The 14981-nt window shown below is 34.4% G+C and overlaps 2 protein-coding genes across 2 annotated transcripts; one reads left to right on the forward strand and one right to left on the reverse strand.

Annotated features, from left to right (window-relative positions):
- Window positions 1-225: 225 nt before the first annotated feature.
- LOC101264323 (DNA polymerase lambda) lies at window positions 226-8162 on the reverse strand. Its single transcript, XM_004238661.5, has 14 exons — window positions 7982-8162; window positions 7756-7893; window positions 5006-5341; window positions 4795-4888; window positions 4553-4683; window positions 4207-4269; window positions 3468-3647; window positions 3328-3381; window positions 3102-3190; window positions 2310-2400; window positions 1583-1663; window positions 1033-1100; window positions 783-867; window positions 226-671 (listed from the first exon to the last, which is right to left on the reverse strand). Exons 1-14 carry the CDS (start codon window positions 8084-8086, stop codon window positions 576-578), a joined length of 1611 nt encoding a protein of 536 aa, XP_004238709.1. The 5' UTR covers window positions 8087-8162; the 3' UTR covers window positions 226-575.
- Window positions 8163-9534: 1372 nt separating this feature from the next.
- On the forward strand, window positions 9535-14435 carry LOC101264928 (DEAD-box ATP-dependent RNA helicase 22). The gene is made up of 7 exons (XM_004238663.4): window positions 9535-10001; window positions 11576-11860; window positions 12033-12155; window positions 12239-12684; window positions 13044-13365; window positions 13687-13839; window positions 14197-14435. Exons 1-7 carry the CDS (start codon window positions 9729-9731, stop codon window positions 14272-14274), a joined length of 1680 nt encoding a protein of 559 aa, XP_004238711.1. The 5' UTR covers window positions 9535-9728; the 3' UTR covers window positions 14275-14435.
- The last annotated feature ends 546 nt before the right edge of the window (window positions 14436-14981 follow it).

Raw genomic sequence — 14981 nt, forward strand, 5'->3', positions numbered from 1 at the left:
AAAACAAAGGTCTAGAAGCCAAGTCATCAAAATAAACATGAATTTACACGCACAAAAAAATAGAGTAAATCTCATAATTCTTGTAAAAAAGCTACAAAATGCCCAAAATATGTTCAAAAAATAGCGAAACTTCACATACCGGTTCCTCAGTCTAAAAGCCAAGCAACCAAAATAATCATGAGCTAACACACAATCTTGTAAAATAGCTACTGAACACCCAAAATATGTGCAAAAAATAGTGATGCTTCATGTACTGCTGCTGAACTCCCTTGTAAAGGTTTTGCAAAAACATCATTTGTAAACTTTTGTTTTCAAAAAAACGAACATAGGGACTGGACTTCACATTTTTGCTCTTGTTCTTCATAGTGTGTGTTTCGACATTGAGACATGCCCTTGATACATACACCTATATACATACTAGCAACTACTTTAATCACATAACATTTTGTTCCATACATTACAGACATGGAAGTCAAAACATCAGCTTGATCAAAAAACAGAATCTCCCTTGGATTCGAGTCCAGTGTCCTAAGTCCCCGCGTAGAGCTAGCAAAAATTGGCACAGTTCAAGATTCTCATAGATTCCTTTCATTTGGTTCCAGCGCGGGAAATCCAAGGAATTCGAACACTTGCTTCTCAGTTTCAAACTTCAAGCTTGCACTACCTTTAGTCTGTGGAGTAGATGCCAAATTAAACCAACAAAATGAAGAAAAAAAAAGAGAGACAGGATAAAGTGAAACATATGTTGCAGACTTGCAGAGCCACAAAAGCTAACTATTTACCCGTTTTCCAGCAGAACTATGAGTAGCTGGATATAGCCCTGTATCATCCAAAAGGAAGCCCTTCGATTCAGCTAACAATCTAAGTCTGTAAAAGACATTGGAATATGAATTTGATTATAAAGAGGTGGCCGAAATGAATACTTGGTATAGCTGGGGTGGCGAATAAAGGAGGCATATGAATTTGATTATAAAGAAGTGGCGGAAATGAACACTTGGTATATAGCTGGGATAGCGAGTCAACAAGGTATACCTTCTATTCAAGACGTCATTTCCCGTCCATGCTATCAGTCCAAATGCATATATATCCCTTGGATACACCTAACAACAGAAATCGAGAGGCTGCAACTTATACATACTCGTGTTTGATGCAGGTTATTTTGCAGGAGCAATGAATGAACAAAAAAGTAGATCCAGATCTCACACTTAACATATAACAAAAGTGGCCAACAGTTGAAAGGACTTAACCAATATGAGACAAAAGCTATTCTCACACCAAGCTACTTCTCTTTGATTATTTTTCAGTTTATTCTCGAGAACGAACACGTCGGTGATACTCAGCATCTCATATATCATGAAAACTTCTGCTTAGAATTGTTTTTGCAAAAGTAATTGCCAAATTCTGGAAGAAGGATATGCACTCCTTATACTTGTTATTAGGGGAATTGACCACTACATCAGTAAAACACCAAAATCATTGTGGAACAAGGATATGCACTCCTCTTTCTTGTCATTAACTGAATAGACCACTTTATCTTTGAACAACCCAAAATATCTGACAAATGATATAGCATCAGTATTACCTTCAAGTCAATACGATGTCGCAGTTCTCGACCAGGATAAGTGCAGAGACCAAAATATGTGTCAACTCCTGAATCTGTACCCTGTGATCATATGAAACATTATTTCAGTTTCGCAGTTGACAATAATAAGATTTTGTTTAGTTTGACATTCAGTTGAAAACAATTTGAAGAAGATAGAACTATATCTATTAGAATTAATTTTGGTTTCTTAGAGAACTCCATGAAAACTACAGCCGTGAACCCAAAAAATTCTCTGACCAGAAAACTTACTTTGAATCGTGTTTGTCAAATGACGTGAAATCACATTACATTATGTTCAAATCCCAAAAAAACGCTTACAATCTAGATAGTAGTAAGAACTAAAGGTTGGACTACACTTATCTTGACACTACTAATTTTCACAGATCTGGATACTACTAATTCTCACAATTTCCCCCATAGTTGTAGATATAGATGAAATATGGCACCAACCTTTGGTTACCCATGGAAGGGGAGTTAATATTATTATTTTCTCCACGCAAATAGAACAAAACAGCCTGTTCGAGTGCACCTAAACTGACACCTAAAGTTTAATAAAAAGGGAGAATGAACAGAAGGAAAATTGGAAGTTAAAAAGCTCCAGTTCAAGAAAACATAAAATCTCAAAATGAAAGACAGCTGAGAACATGATTATTGATTAGTAAAGATACATGAAGAGGACAGGTTGTAGCTGAAAGTGAGTAATTACCTCTGTGCTATGAACAGTGAAGACCAAATCTTCTCTTAAAAACTCGATCTCCTTTAGACGTCTTACAAACTTGGGAAGAAAGCCTTCATGACTGAAAGAACGAAGCAAAATTATCATACTTTTCAAGTATATATCTGAAATGAAACTGACATGACAAGGAAATCAATAACAATATTTAGGATCTAAGCACAAATACTACAGGAAATCAGCAAGCGCGCCAAGCAGAAACAAGCGCGTGTGTTTTTTAGTAGAAGATTAGAGAGGCAAAAGAACCACCAAGCACTAGAAACACTCTAAGCCTATTTCATTTTAGGTTTAAATGGAATATTTGTAAAGCGAAACATGGAGTGGTTTCTGATAAGAAGAAATCACACTGTGGCTGGTAAGAAAGCTGCAGAGGTTTGGACATTTAAATACCAGAAGGCATAAACATCTAAGTGCACCAGCAACCCCCCCCCCCCCCAAACCAAATATATACTTTTTAAAACATACACCATCATACAGAAAATTCATTTCATCTTTATTTTTATGAGTATACACTGGGTATATTGTTATATTATTACGAGTACAAAGGAATCGAAGTCCAAAAGTGGTTTTGTGTTTCCTCCAGAATTATCTGTCAAACAACCTTTGCATTTCATAGAAAAAAGCTAAGTATAAAGAAATCTTTGTGAGACATAAGCCCTACATTGGGATATTAATACCAGAACAAGAAGTCAAACCAGCATACATTTGAAATCAGCCAAACTAAAATGGAAGGCCTTTTTCGAGATTACAACGAGTGAACCTTACCTTTTTCTATCAGGATGAGTAATAACAATATCCATATCACCGCAAGAAGCCTTTCCACGTCTATATGATCCTCCACACACAACAATCACCTAAAGCAAGGGATTCATTATATAAAAGTTGGATGTTATTATGTAGCCAAGTTCAACAATATCACAACCATATAGACCAAACTTACAACCAAAATATAGTTAAAAATGTTCAACAAGTAATTGGACAAAAGCCTTACACCAGGCAAAATTTCTTCTCCAACTTTCTGTAGCAAACGTTCCATCTCTTTGACCTACATAATCAATCATTACTCTTTAGAGAAAAACAATAAGTAGTCATGAATCATGATAGTAAAAACTGCAAAGCATAATAGGCTACCTCATGCCGTTGAATCCTGGTCTGGATGTCATCAAAATATTTCAACCCTATCCTTTGAGAACGAGTCAGTGACTCCTCATTTCTAAGGTCATCAAGAGTTCGGTGTCCTTTCTCATAAAGTTTTAGGGCAGTAGATGGACCAACACCCCAAACCTCTCCAAATAAGCTGATTGTTTTTACCTGTAAAGTCATGATAATGTTAGAAGAAGATTAAGCCAATAAGTGTTCCAGAGAGCAGGATAATGTACGTTTGGTTATCATAATAAACGAATTATGGTAAAATTAGCTCTTCAGCTTCAAAATTATTTTAGAACTCTGAATGTAGATGAAGCTTATGTTGTTACGTTTCCCTATTTTAAATACAATACTAAACAGTGTCGCAGTTCAATTCCTTCCATATGTGAATCAGCAGAAGGATACAGAAAGAAAAAATGAACAAAATATATGAATATGAAGTATGCTAGTAAGGCATAAAAGCATGAATTTGAATGCTTTTGACTTCTATCAACATATTAGCAAAGATTGATTATTGAGCCAGAGTCTAATAACATGTAGGAGCAAAACACACACACACAAACGATTAGTAGAGCTAATTCAGAAAAGATTGACATATTGCTTCTTCACAATTCACTACAACAATGCAAATCGGGTACAGATCTCGCAATGATTATTGACAAGTGACTTGAGCTACTGCAAACATATTGAGAGCTTCTGACAAGAAAGATTCCCATAACATCACCTTTTCATCCTTCTCAAAGTGTTCCAATTTGGACAGCTTTCCTGTGGTCACTATCTCCTGAATCTGCAGTAAAAGAACACTATCCTCTTATTCAGTAGATTTAACTGTCCTCCTATTCGGTAGATTTAACTGTAAGCTGGAGGCAAAGGTATTCATGATCGGGAAATCAAAATCCAAGAAAGTGATTTAATGGATAATTGGTTCCGCTTGTCATATCAATCTCATTTCACGAAGTTCGAATAGCTAGAAGCCAACCTCTGGCAACCTCACTCACGTAAACAGCAACTTGAAATGGTGTGACATAAATATATTTCTAGTAAGGCTTTAAATAGAGGAATTCACTTACATGATCTTGCATTGACTTTCCAATAGAAGGTAGGTGCTTAACCTGGTCCACACTCTCAATTTTGAATGGCAGTTTCTCAATAACTGGTATAGCTTTATAATAGCTGAATGATCTCCGGTCATCACCCAGTGCTATAATAAACTATCAGCCATTGTATCATACTTTGAAAGTTTAAGCTTTTAACTCAAAGGCATCTGTGAGAGAAAAGCTACAAAAATAACATGTATGAAAAGATATTTTACCTCTATATATGTTGAGAAGCTTCCCGAATATCTGAGTGATATTTCGGTTTAAATCCGGAGGCTTATAAAGTGAAGATGAGTCTGATGTTCCAACCTGGTAAAATAATAGTAGAAATATAGATGAAACAGGTGAGAATCGTCCACATAGCTACACCTGTACCTCTGGCTCAGGAGAACATATTAAGCAAGGGCAATTTGCTGCTGAACTTACAGGCTTATTAAGAGAATGAATGGCCTCTGGACTTGTCACTTCTGGGCTTGAAGAGTGTGATGCAAGTAAAGAGGCACTTTTAGTATCTCGTGGATCAACACGGTCTTTATTGTCATTAACGTGTCTTGGGCATGAATTCTTGGCATCTTCAGCAGATATTCGACTTTTCTTTAGTGCAACTCTAGAATGACCGTCATTATCAGAATGACCGTCATTATCAGCTTTAGGACTAAGGGACTTTCCTCCTCCTGATTGCAGGGATAAGACATACAGATCCTCAGATGCTTTTTCTCCTTGTATTAAGCTGTCCTCTAGCCACTGATACGAGAGAAATTTCTATAGGAAAACGAAAAACAATCACCAAGATAGTTGGAGAAACATATTTTTTATCAATCACTAGAAAATGCATCATCTGTCAAACAGGCAATTCGTGTAAAACAACATATTTAGGTCACTAAAGCCCATTGAATATGAAAGGATTTCGGAAGTACGTAAATATATCACAAAAATTATAAGCCACTCCTAAAAGGTTAGGAGTAATATAGAAGAAGTTTAGAAAAATCAACTGTCCTAAAATAACAAATGTTACTTTAAAGCAGCTTATCCAAAAAATTAGTAATTTGAAGCAGCAGGATAAGAATGATATCAGCAAGAAAGGTCAAAAATCTTCCAAGAAAGTAATGGATCAAGAACAAAGATAAATTGGAATACAACTGGTCCGAAAGAGGAAGGCATATTCACAAATGGAGAAGGATATATTATTAGTGAAACATCCATTTACTCAATTATCACTGAGAATTCTATAATGCTCAACTAAAAATTAGGAGTTGTCTTTTAAACCAGTTCAAGTTCTAGTGCTATTTGCCTGACTAAAACTCCCGTCCATCATTCTAGGGCCAAGCATACGCATCATTTTATTTGAGATCATATCATAAACGGTGATGCTTTACTTTCTTTTGTGAGCACTGAATTTTAATTGGCTGATATTTTTACAAGACCCTTGCTTGAAGAAAGATTTTGCACTCTCAGAGAATCTCTTGGAATTATTTTAGATTTTTTTTTATTAATGACTGTATCTTTCCTTATGTTTTCAATGTGAGTTCATTATTCGTTTCCCTCTTTTCTGTAAGAACTCTTCCTATTTGCTGCCTTCTCTCGTCTTTCCATAATCATCATTATGCCTTTTTGCTGTCTTGTCCTTTCCCATCACAAACCCTTGAATTGCCATATTTGTCCCTTTTCTTTCTTCACTCTTCATAAAATTCCTATTTCTCCTATCTTGAAATTTTCCTCATGGCTAAATCACAGAAGTACTCCCCTATAACCACTCGCAAGAGTGCTAGACACAAAGGAAAAAGAACTGTTTCTTCTCCTCTTTCCATCGATTCTGATTTCTCTGAGGAATTCTTTCACCGATTGTGATCTGGTTCCTCTCATGGTTAAGTGTTTTGGGACTACAATACTTCTGGAGAATCTAAGAAAAAATTCAAGTTTGATCTTAGTAGTTCCTTGGATGTCAAAATTGACTTTTGGTGTCCCCCTAATGAAACCATTTTTCACCTCTTAGGGACAAAACCCCATGCATGGTAGAATCGTGGATTTGAATCTTCTTCTTGCCCTTGACTGTCCCATAAAAGACTTCTTCGAATTTCAGGGATGGGCAAACATATGGCCTGATCACTCTTCCCCTACTCATCCTACGAATATCACCTTTAAACTCTTCAATACCCAAAATCCTATCATCTTTTAGAATGCTCCAAAGCTCCAGCATAATGTCTCTATCCTCCTCTTCATTCAAGAGTTTTTTTTTTTTGGATAAAGTTAAAGTTGTATTCTTCTGCATTAAGGGTATGCTAGCTACCTCCAAAAAGTTACAAGCTAAATCCATAATTACAAAGATCCTACAAAATCTACCAACTGCTCTACTTCTTCTATACCATCTTCTTTACACCAAAAAAACATGTTAATGCAACTTTCTTTAACTTTCTGAATAGTGTTAAGAATATTCTCATGACACCTAAGGTTTCTTTCACTCCAAATAGCCCACCAGACACAAGTAGGTACTATAGACACCTAAGGTTTCATTCAAGAATTTATAGAAGTATGTATGTCATTTTCGTCTAATGAGTGTCTCCTCCACCAAAAATTCGCCATCCTCATCTTTGACGCACTTGGTCCAGGTCTTGTGCCTTCACCTCTCTCTCCTTGGCTAGACTGTACGACTTCTTATCTCCTCCTTTGTTCCCTAGTTTCCATACAAGCGATCAAAAGTTGTCGACTTCGATATCCTAACCACCAACTTTGTCTCCTTCTTCACCACTTTATACCTTTCCATATTCACTCGCTTATCCCCTCGTCCTTCCCCTCCAAAAAATTTACTAACCCGTCTTATTTTCTTCCATTCCGCCACAAATTCCCTAGATATCCTCCAAAGCTACTCCTTGAAACCCCCAATACCTCTCTTGCAACTTCCTTAATGCAACCAATTGTCCTATCTCACATATTGCTCGCACAACCACCACTCCCCAAAGCTAACATAGACACCAGGTTACCAAAAAGAAAAAAAAAACAAATTTAACTATACTGTTACTAGTCAATCTTCTATACTATCCAAACAAACTAAAAGCTCCTAGTAGACACTAGTTCTCATGTAGCTGTACCAACATGATAAATACTCATTTAATCCCTAAAAAAACATCAAAAAGTCTCAATTAAAGAGTCTACAAAGCATAAGAGTTAATAAAGCTCACAGCTTTGGTGCGAATCAGAAGTTCTTTATCAAATTTCTCAAGAAGCAAATTTGCATCCTTTGCAAAAACATGAGTTACATTTCCAGTAAACCGGTCGTTAAATATAGCCCCCATTTGCAACAATTTCCTCTTCCATATCTGCAACCAAAAAAAAAAAATTTCAAACAATTATGAAAAAGAAAAAGGAAAAATTTGAAAAAAAAGAAGAGAAATTGTGGATTGAAACCTGTAGCCGGAGGGACATAACTCCGGTTCCGACAAAGAAGACAACCATACCGGAAAACATTCCATTAGGATCACGCGGCGGAGATTCAACCTTCTTTCGCGTCATCACAGTCTTCTTCTCAAAGTTTCAGTTTTGATATCTTCTCATACTAGCGTACACTGTTTTATAAGCTAAAAAAAAAAAAAAAATTACTTTTTAAATTTTTATATAAATAAAAATAAAATACTTGTTTGAATTTGAATTTTAAAATAACTTTGATATTTTTATTAATTAAAAATTTAAAAACTAAGATATTTCTAGTAGATTCATAATGAGTTATTTTGAAGAAAAACTTATATAAAAATACAATATTAAGAAAATATTTATTATTTATAGTAATAATAATTTTTTTTTACTTGATCACTTATAATACATATATATTGCATATATAATTAATTTTCAATATATATTACAGATTTATTATAATATTATTATATATTGATATAAATAATGATAAATAAAAAATATTATTAAAATTAATAATTATTTATTAAAATATATTCATTAAAGTAATTTTTCCTATTTTTCGAACGGATAGAAAATTAAAATCTAAGAAATCTATGCATTTATAATTAAGTTTTTTAAGTTTGATGTTAAGAATTTGATGAATGTAAATTATTTTGTAAAATTACAATCTTATTGACACTATATATTTTGAAATGACTAAGATTTTTGTTCACATTTTTAATAAAAGGATATTGAGAATTGTTTGTAATTGACATGTGTAAGTTTATAGAATAGAAAGAGTGTATCATAAAGTAAAATTCAATAGATAATATTTAAATATAAAATTGTTCTTTTAGATTCGTGTTTGAAATTTCAAATGTACATGACACTAGTGATGATTATCGTACTCCGTAACGTGACACTTTCCATTTTTTTTTCTACAATCAAACGGTTTAATTTTGATAGAATATGTATTTATAAAATTTTATAAATTTTTTAAAATAAAATTTATATATTTATAAATTATGTAAAGAATACTATAAATTATAATAATTGATAATTTAAAATGTTAAAAGTATTTATAAAAAATTTACGATTAAAGAAATATTTATATGAATCTCAAAATATAAAAAATGTCATATAAAATAAAACGAAGGGAGTAATATATTATATTGAAAATGGTCAAACTAAACGACGTGAAATAAACCATTTATACTCTGTTATATTTTAAAATAAAAAATATCTTTAACGTTATTCCAATCTATAAATATTTTCAACAGTTAATAATCTAACTTTTAGAGACGTGATAAGCTACATGCCACTAAACTCGATATTTACTATAAAATTCATAAATTCTTACAATAAAATTTGTAGCTCAAACTATAATTTAAAAATCCAACTCTAACATCCAAAAAGATTCAAATTCAAATTTGATTTGGGTTGGCCAAAACCATTCTCACACTAAATGTCATAAACTAAATAATAAAGATCATAATAAATACAAAGTAATTTTCTTAGGAAGAAATAAAATGTCAAACATAAAAGCAAAATATAAAATAAAATTCAACATGTTGAATTGGTAATATCAAAAACTTCAAGGGCCTATTTGATATTTACTCTTTACACAAATCTTATCTTCCCCAATGCTTACTAATAATACCTTAAACCCTTCAAAAAACCCATAATAGCACACCATTTTCTCTGTAGCTGTTTATAAAGAAGCCCCAAATTCTTAATTTTAGCTAAAAAGGGGTTAAAGCTGATGATTTTACAGCATTCAATTTCAATTTGTAAGCTATGGAGGTCGTCATCTCCACCAAACCTCTATTTGTTTCGACCCTTTGTTGCTTATCAACCACACTGTTGTAGGATTAGAGCATTTGGGTCTGCTGTTTCAGCCTCTAAAGTTGTTGAAACAAATACAAATGAGACATTTTTTGCTGAAGAAAGTGTTTCTTGGACCTCTTTGGGTGTGTCTGAATCATTATCTCGTGCTTTATCTAGCAGTGGCCTTCATAGACCATCTTTAATTCAGGTATTTTGTATTTCCTTTCTGTTAAATTTTGGTCATTACAGGAAATTGTGATTAAAGATTGAATCTTTTTGGTTTCTTTGATTGAATATGAACTCATTAAACTGCGTTATGCTGATAATATCTTATACATTGCATTCCGGAGTAGATATTTCTGGTAAAATTTTGCCTACTATAAAAGTTTGTGACTAAAGGTTGAATCTTTTTGGTTTCTTCGATTGAATATGAACTCCTTAAATTGTGGTGATAATATCTTATATATTGCATTACTGAGTAGGTACCAGTCCTATGTTGCTCGGACTCTTCAACAAAATGTGTGGGTGCCGGATACTCCAAAAGTAGGCATTTTGGAGAATCTGACACTGTGTGTGGCAACAATTTTGGAGAGTCTGGAGCAACATAGGGTACCACTTTCTTCTTATTGTCTGTTGGTAAGATTTCTTACATGATTTAATCTTATTTTTAAAACTATATTAGATTCTGCGATAAGTGCCTAATTTGAATTAAATGAGGGCCTGGTAAGCAATTTGCTCTATTGAGGTCCAAGTATTCTAAGGATTTGTTATTGTTAGACTATTTTTACCCATCAAAGATTGCATCACTCCTCCTTCATTTGAGTTCGTGACCAGGTCTTCTTTTGGAAGCTCACATAGGTGAAATTTTTGATGAGTGGTGCATAAAAAGAAACTTTTTAGAAAATATCTAACAAATTCTCAGTGCATGATCAATATTAATCAAGTCATCTAATAATCACTTATACCAATAATCAAAATCACTTTCAGAATCTGAATCACTTAAGTATTTGATCATTAGCACTCCTTTAATCTGAACCAAACGGGCTATTTGGTTGAATGTGCTGTTATTTGTGGATTTTGCAGCACATTAGTATGTATGAAGAGGGAAGTGAAATCATGTCTTCAAATATGCACACGGAGCTCATTTAGTGATCTTCATTCTAGACTTGTAGTTCTGTGGGTACATGTGGTAGGCTTGGTCGCCAATATGGACATGCTATGGAAGTTTCACTGAGAGGTCGCAATGGATTGAGTTAGCTGGAGAAAGTCGTGTATAAACTCTACAATCCTCAAGTATCTAATTTGAATAGTTCAACTGTCCAAAGACCAAGTAGCTAGACAAAACTGAATTATGTTTTGTTCAAGACGCCATGTTTACTTCTCTCTGTATTAGAGTTCTTGCCCCGTACGTGTTCTTTCTTGTAGGGTCTAAATTTGTGTGATGTAAAGATAAAAATTTGTTTCTAATGTATCATATCCTTTTTTTTTTTTTTTGAAACTGGTAACATTGTATCATATCCTTTTCTTGGAGACACATTTCATCTTTTTGCATAAGAGCGGAGTCACAACTCATATGAAATGACCGCAAGCCCCTCTCCCTAGAGTCAGAAATGACCTTTGTCCCACTTTGCTCCCTTGGTGACTCAAAGTTTCAACTTCTTGCAGAATATCCACCATGTGAATTTTTAGCTTATGTATTATTTTAGTTTTCATCGGGATATATCTTTCAATATTGGTTGTAGTGTTAATCTTAATAGTAATGATATGTAATCATAAATTCAGGCAGCTTGTATACCAAGTATACTTTCAGGTGTTGATGTGGTGGTTGCTGCAGAGACTGGTAGCGGCAAGACTCATGGTTACCTAGTGCCACTGATTGATAAGCTATGCCAAATATCTGATAGTTCAGGGGCTATTACTGGCCAGGATGCCAGGAAGCACAATCGTCTTTCGCTTGTTCTTTGTCCTAATGTTATGTTATGTGAGCAAGTGGTTCGAATGGCTAATAGTCTTTGCAATGATAGTGGTACACCACTTCTCAGTATTGCAGCTGTTTGTGGCCGACAGGTGAGCATTCTCATCGTGATTGTTTATCCTTGTTTACCTGTGAACACTGGTTCTTTCTTGCTGTGGATCAGAGTGTTTTTTTTTTTTTTGCATGATGACGTTGCTATGAATGTTCATTCTGCTTTTCCTCATAAACTTGCAATGTCTCTAACAAATGAGAAATTTAATGCAGGTCTGGCCTGTAAAAGAACCAGATGTAATGGTGTCTACTCCGGCAGCACTTCTAAATTATCTCTATTCTATAGACCCAGAAAGGCGAAGACGTTCAGAGTTTATACGAAGTGTTAAATATGTGGTAATATTTCTGGAGTTATTTAGATTTGGTTATGAGAAAGTGATTTCCCAATATTCATTCTTAGTTATTTTGGCGGTTTGTAGGTTTTTGATGAGGCAGATATGCTGCTTTGTGGAAGTTTCCAGAACCAAGTGGTCCGACTTATAAATATGCTTCGTTTTGATGAGAAGCAGTTATCTCGTTCTAAAAATTCTGGAGCTGAGATGTCATCTACTTCAGACTTGGAAGAGTTTAGGGACCTAAAAGCAGATTATGGTGAAGATGCAGATGAAGTTGAAGATGAAGATGAAGATGAGGATGAAGATACTGAAGTTGGCAAAGATAGAGCAAATCTAGAAACAGATACCAAGGGGCTAAAGAGAAGAGATTGGCGAAGAGTGAGAAAGATATATGAGCGGAGCAAGCAGTACATTTTTGTTGCAGCGACCCTTCCTGAAAATGGGAAGAGAACTGCTGGAGGAGTGTTGAAGCGGATGTTTCCTGAAGCTACCTGGGTTAGTGGAAATTATCTTCATCAGCACAGCCCGAGGTGCCACTTTTTTCTTTAGTCCATAATTTGTTTCTTTAAAGTATTCCTTGGGGGAGGGAGGTAATGCTGACAGAATGGATAAAATTTTCAAGTATTTGTCCATCCCTCACTTAAAAACAGGTTGGAAAATTGATTTACTAGGATCAGATCAAATATGGATTAATCAATATAACCAATCATGGAAAAGGGTAGAGTATGCATGTCCATATTATCCATGCTTCTCTGCAAATAATCCTCTGGATATCCAAGTTCTTCTTTTTGCGGTATCAGTACTTAAGTTCAATGGCTATCCTTGTAATAATTTTCTGAGGAGCATTTTAACTAGTATGGCTTTTATCTCCTCCCTGCTGTCACTTTAGGTTGGAGCAAAGGTGGATTGAAGTTTCAGTTGACACCCAAGTGGACATTCTCATAAATGCTGTGGAAAATGGGAATTCTATGGCAGATAGTAGTCCTGGAGTGCTCCGAACCATGGTCTTTGCAAATACTGTTGACGCTGTGGAAGCTGTTGCTAATATCTTGACAAGAGTTGGACTTGAATGTTTCCGTTACCATAGTGATAGCTCTTTGGAGGAGCGCACAAAGAATTTACTTGATTTCCAACAGAAAGGTGGTGTTTTTGTGTGCACGGATGCTGCAGCACGTGGTATTGACATTCCAAATGTTTCACATGTTATTCAGGTTTGTTTTCTTAAGTAAATACGTTGTTCTTATCTCAATCAGTTTCTGGTTGTTCTTTGATGCCTAATATTTTGGTTTAATTTATTAAAAAGTAGAACAGAGTCGTTTTTCTTTATGCTTTGTACCCAATACACCTTATTATGTCTCATTCACTAAAGAACATTTCTGCATTTTACTGCATTGCTGGGTTAATTGGCTACTTGTACATTGATTTTATTAGCGGAGTTACTTAACTTGTGATGCCTTTATTGGCCTTGTAGTTCCGTATGCATCTATATTGACGTGTTTTTACACTCAATTGTTTTCCCCTCCTCATTGTAGGCAGAGTTTGCCACATCTGCTGTAGATTTCTTGCACAGGGTTGGACGTACAGCTAGAGCAGGCCAACCTGGCCTTGTTACGAGTCTATATTCAGAATCAAACCGTGATCTAGTTGCTGCCATTCGTCATGCAGAAAAAATTGAAGAGCCAGTGGTACGTTCTATATCTTAAAACGCTTTAAGATAGTGACCTAAAGAAGCCTATGTCAGACTAGCCACATAGTTACCAACGCATAAATTTCATATCTTTTAGTGATAGAAGCGTTTGTTTGATTCTAGCGGTGAAATAGAGTCCTTTCAGGTCAGCTTGTAATTAGCTGATAAGCTTAAAGTGCTTGAAGTAGAAATGCTGAACCTGTTAATAAGCAGTTATCGATTGATTTCTAATGTTCTCGACACCTGCAAAAGTTGCTTATAACTTATCGACTTCAATTTCTCAACGGATTCTTTATGTAATCATCTTGAAGAGAACTAGTTCTGTTGTTATATTAAGATTGATATGTTTCCACAGGAGAAAGCATTTAGCAGAAAAAGGAGTTTTCGCAATAAAATCAAGAAAAGAGGCAGAGAAGCTTCACACATGAGGTGAAAAATGTGAATTTTGACTTGGGACTTGGGAGTGAGTTTCTATTTGCATTTGTTTTCTCCACACTGTTTGTATTTTATAGTGTTATTGTAATATACTGTAAAAGAAATTAATTAGTTCAGAGTATTTAATATGAAAGTTCACACATTTTCCCAGTCTCTTAATCATGAAGTGAAGTTGAATATAAAGATCACACAAACAAGTCCTATTTTAGGACTGAGACGTAGTTGTTATTGTATTTTTTGTTCACATGGGGTATAAGTAGACGCAATCGTGCTTCAATTTTTATTGGTAATTGGTTAAAATCAAAACCAAACCAATTTAGTCGACTTTTTATATTTCTAAAAGAAAATAAAAAAAATAACTGTCGGTTTGGGTCAGTTTTTCTCATTTTTTCCGGTTTGAATAATAAATGTCTTGAGGACATACGTATCTCAATCGATACAAACACCTAGTTCATGAACAATTTACAAAAAAGTTATTGTTAGTCCAATTAAGTAATATTAGAGTTATTATTATACAGATAAAGTGATTCAATTAAGAGAAAGTGTAACTCTGTTAGAATGTTAAATAAATGTTAGAATCAATATTTGTGCTAAGTCACAATTTTTTAGCTGTGACAAAATCTAAAACTTACTCTAAAAGACAATAATACATAAAAAAAGTTTGAGTAACAAAATATGCTACGTGATTTCTTTCTATCGATCTCA

This window comes from Solanum lycopersicum, chromosome 5 (genome assembly GCF_036512215.1).
Source record: "Solanum lycopersicum chromosome 5, SLM_r2.1".
Classification (NCBI taxonomy): Eukaryota; Viridiplantae; Streptophyta; class Magnoliopsida; order Solanales; family Solanaceae; genus Solanum; species Solanum lycopersicum.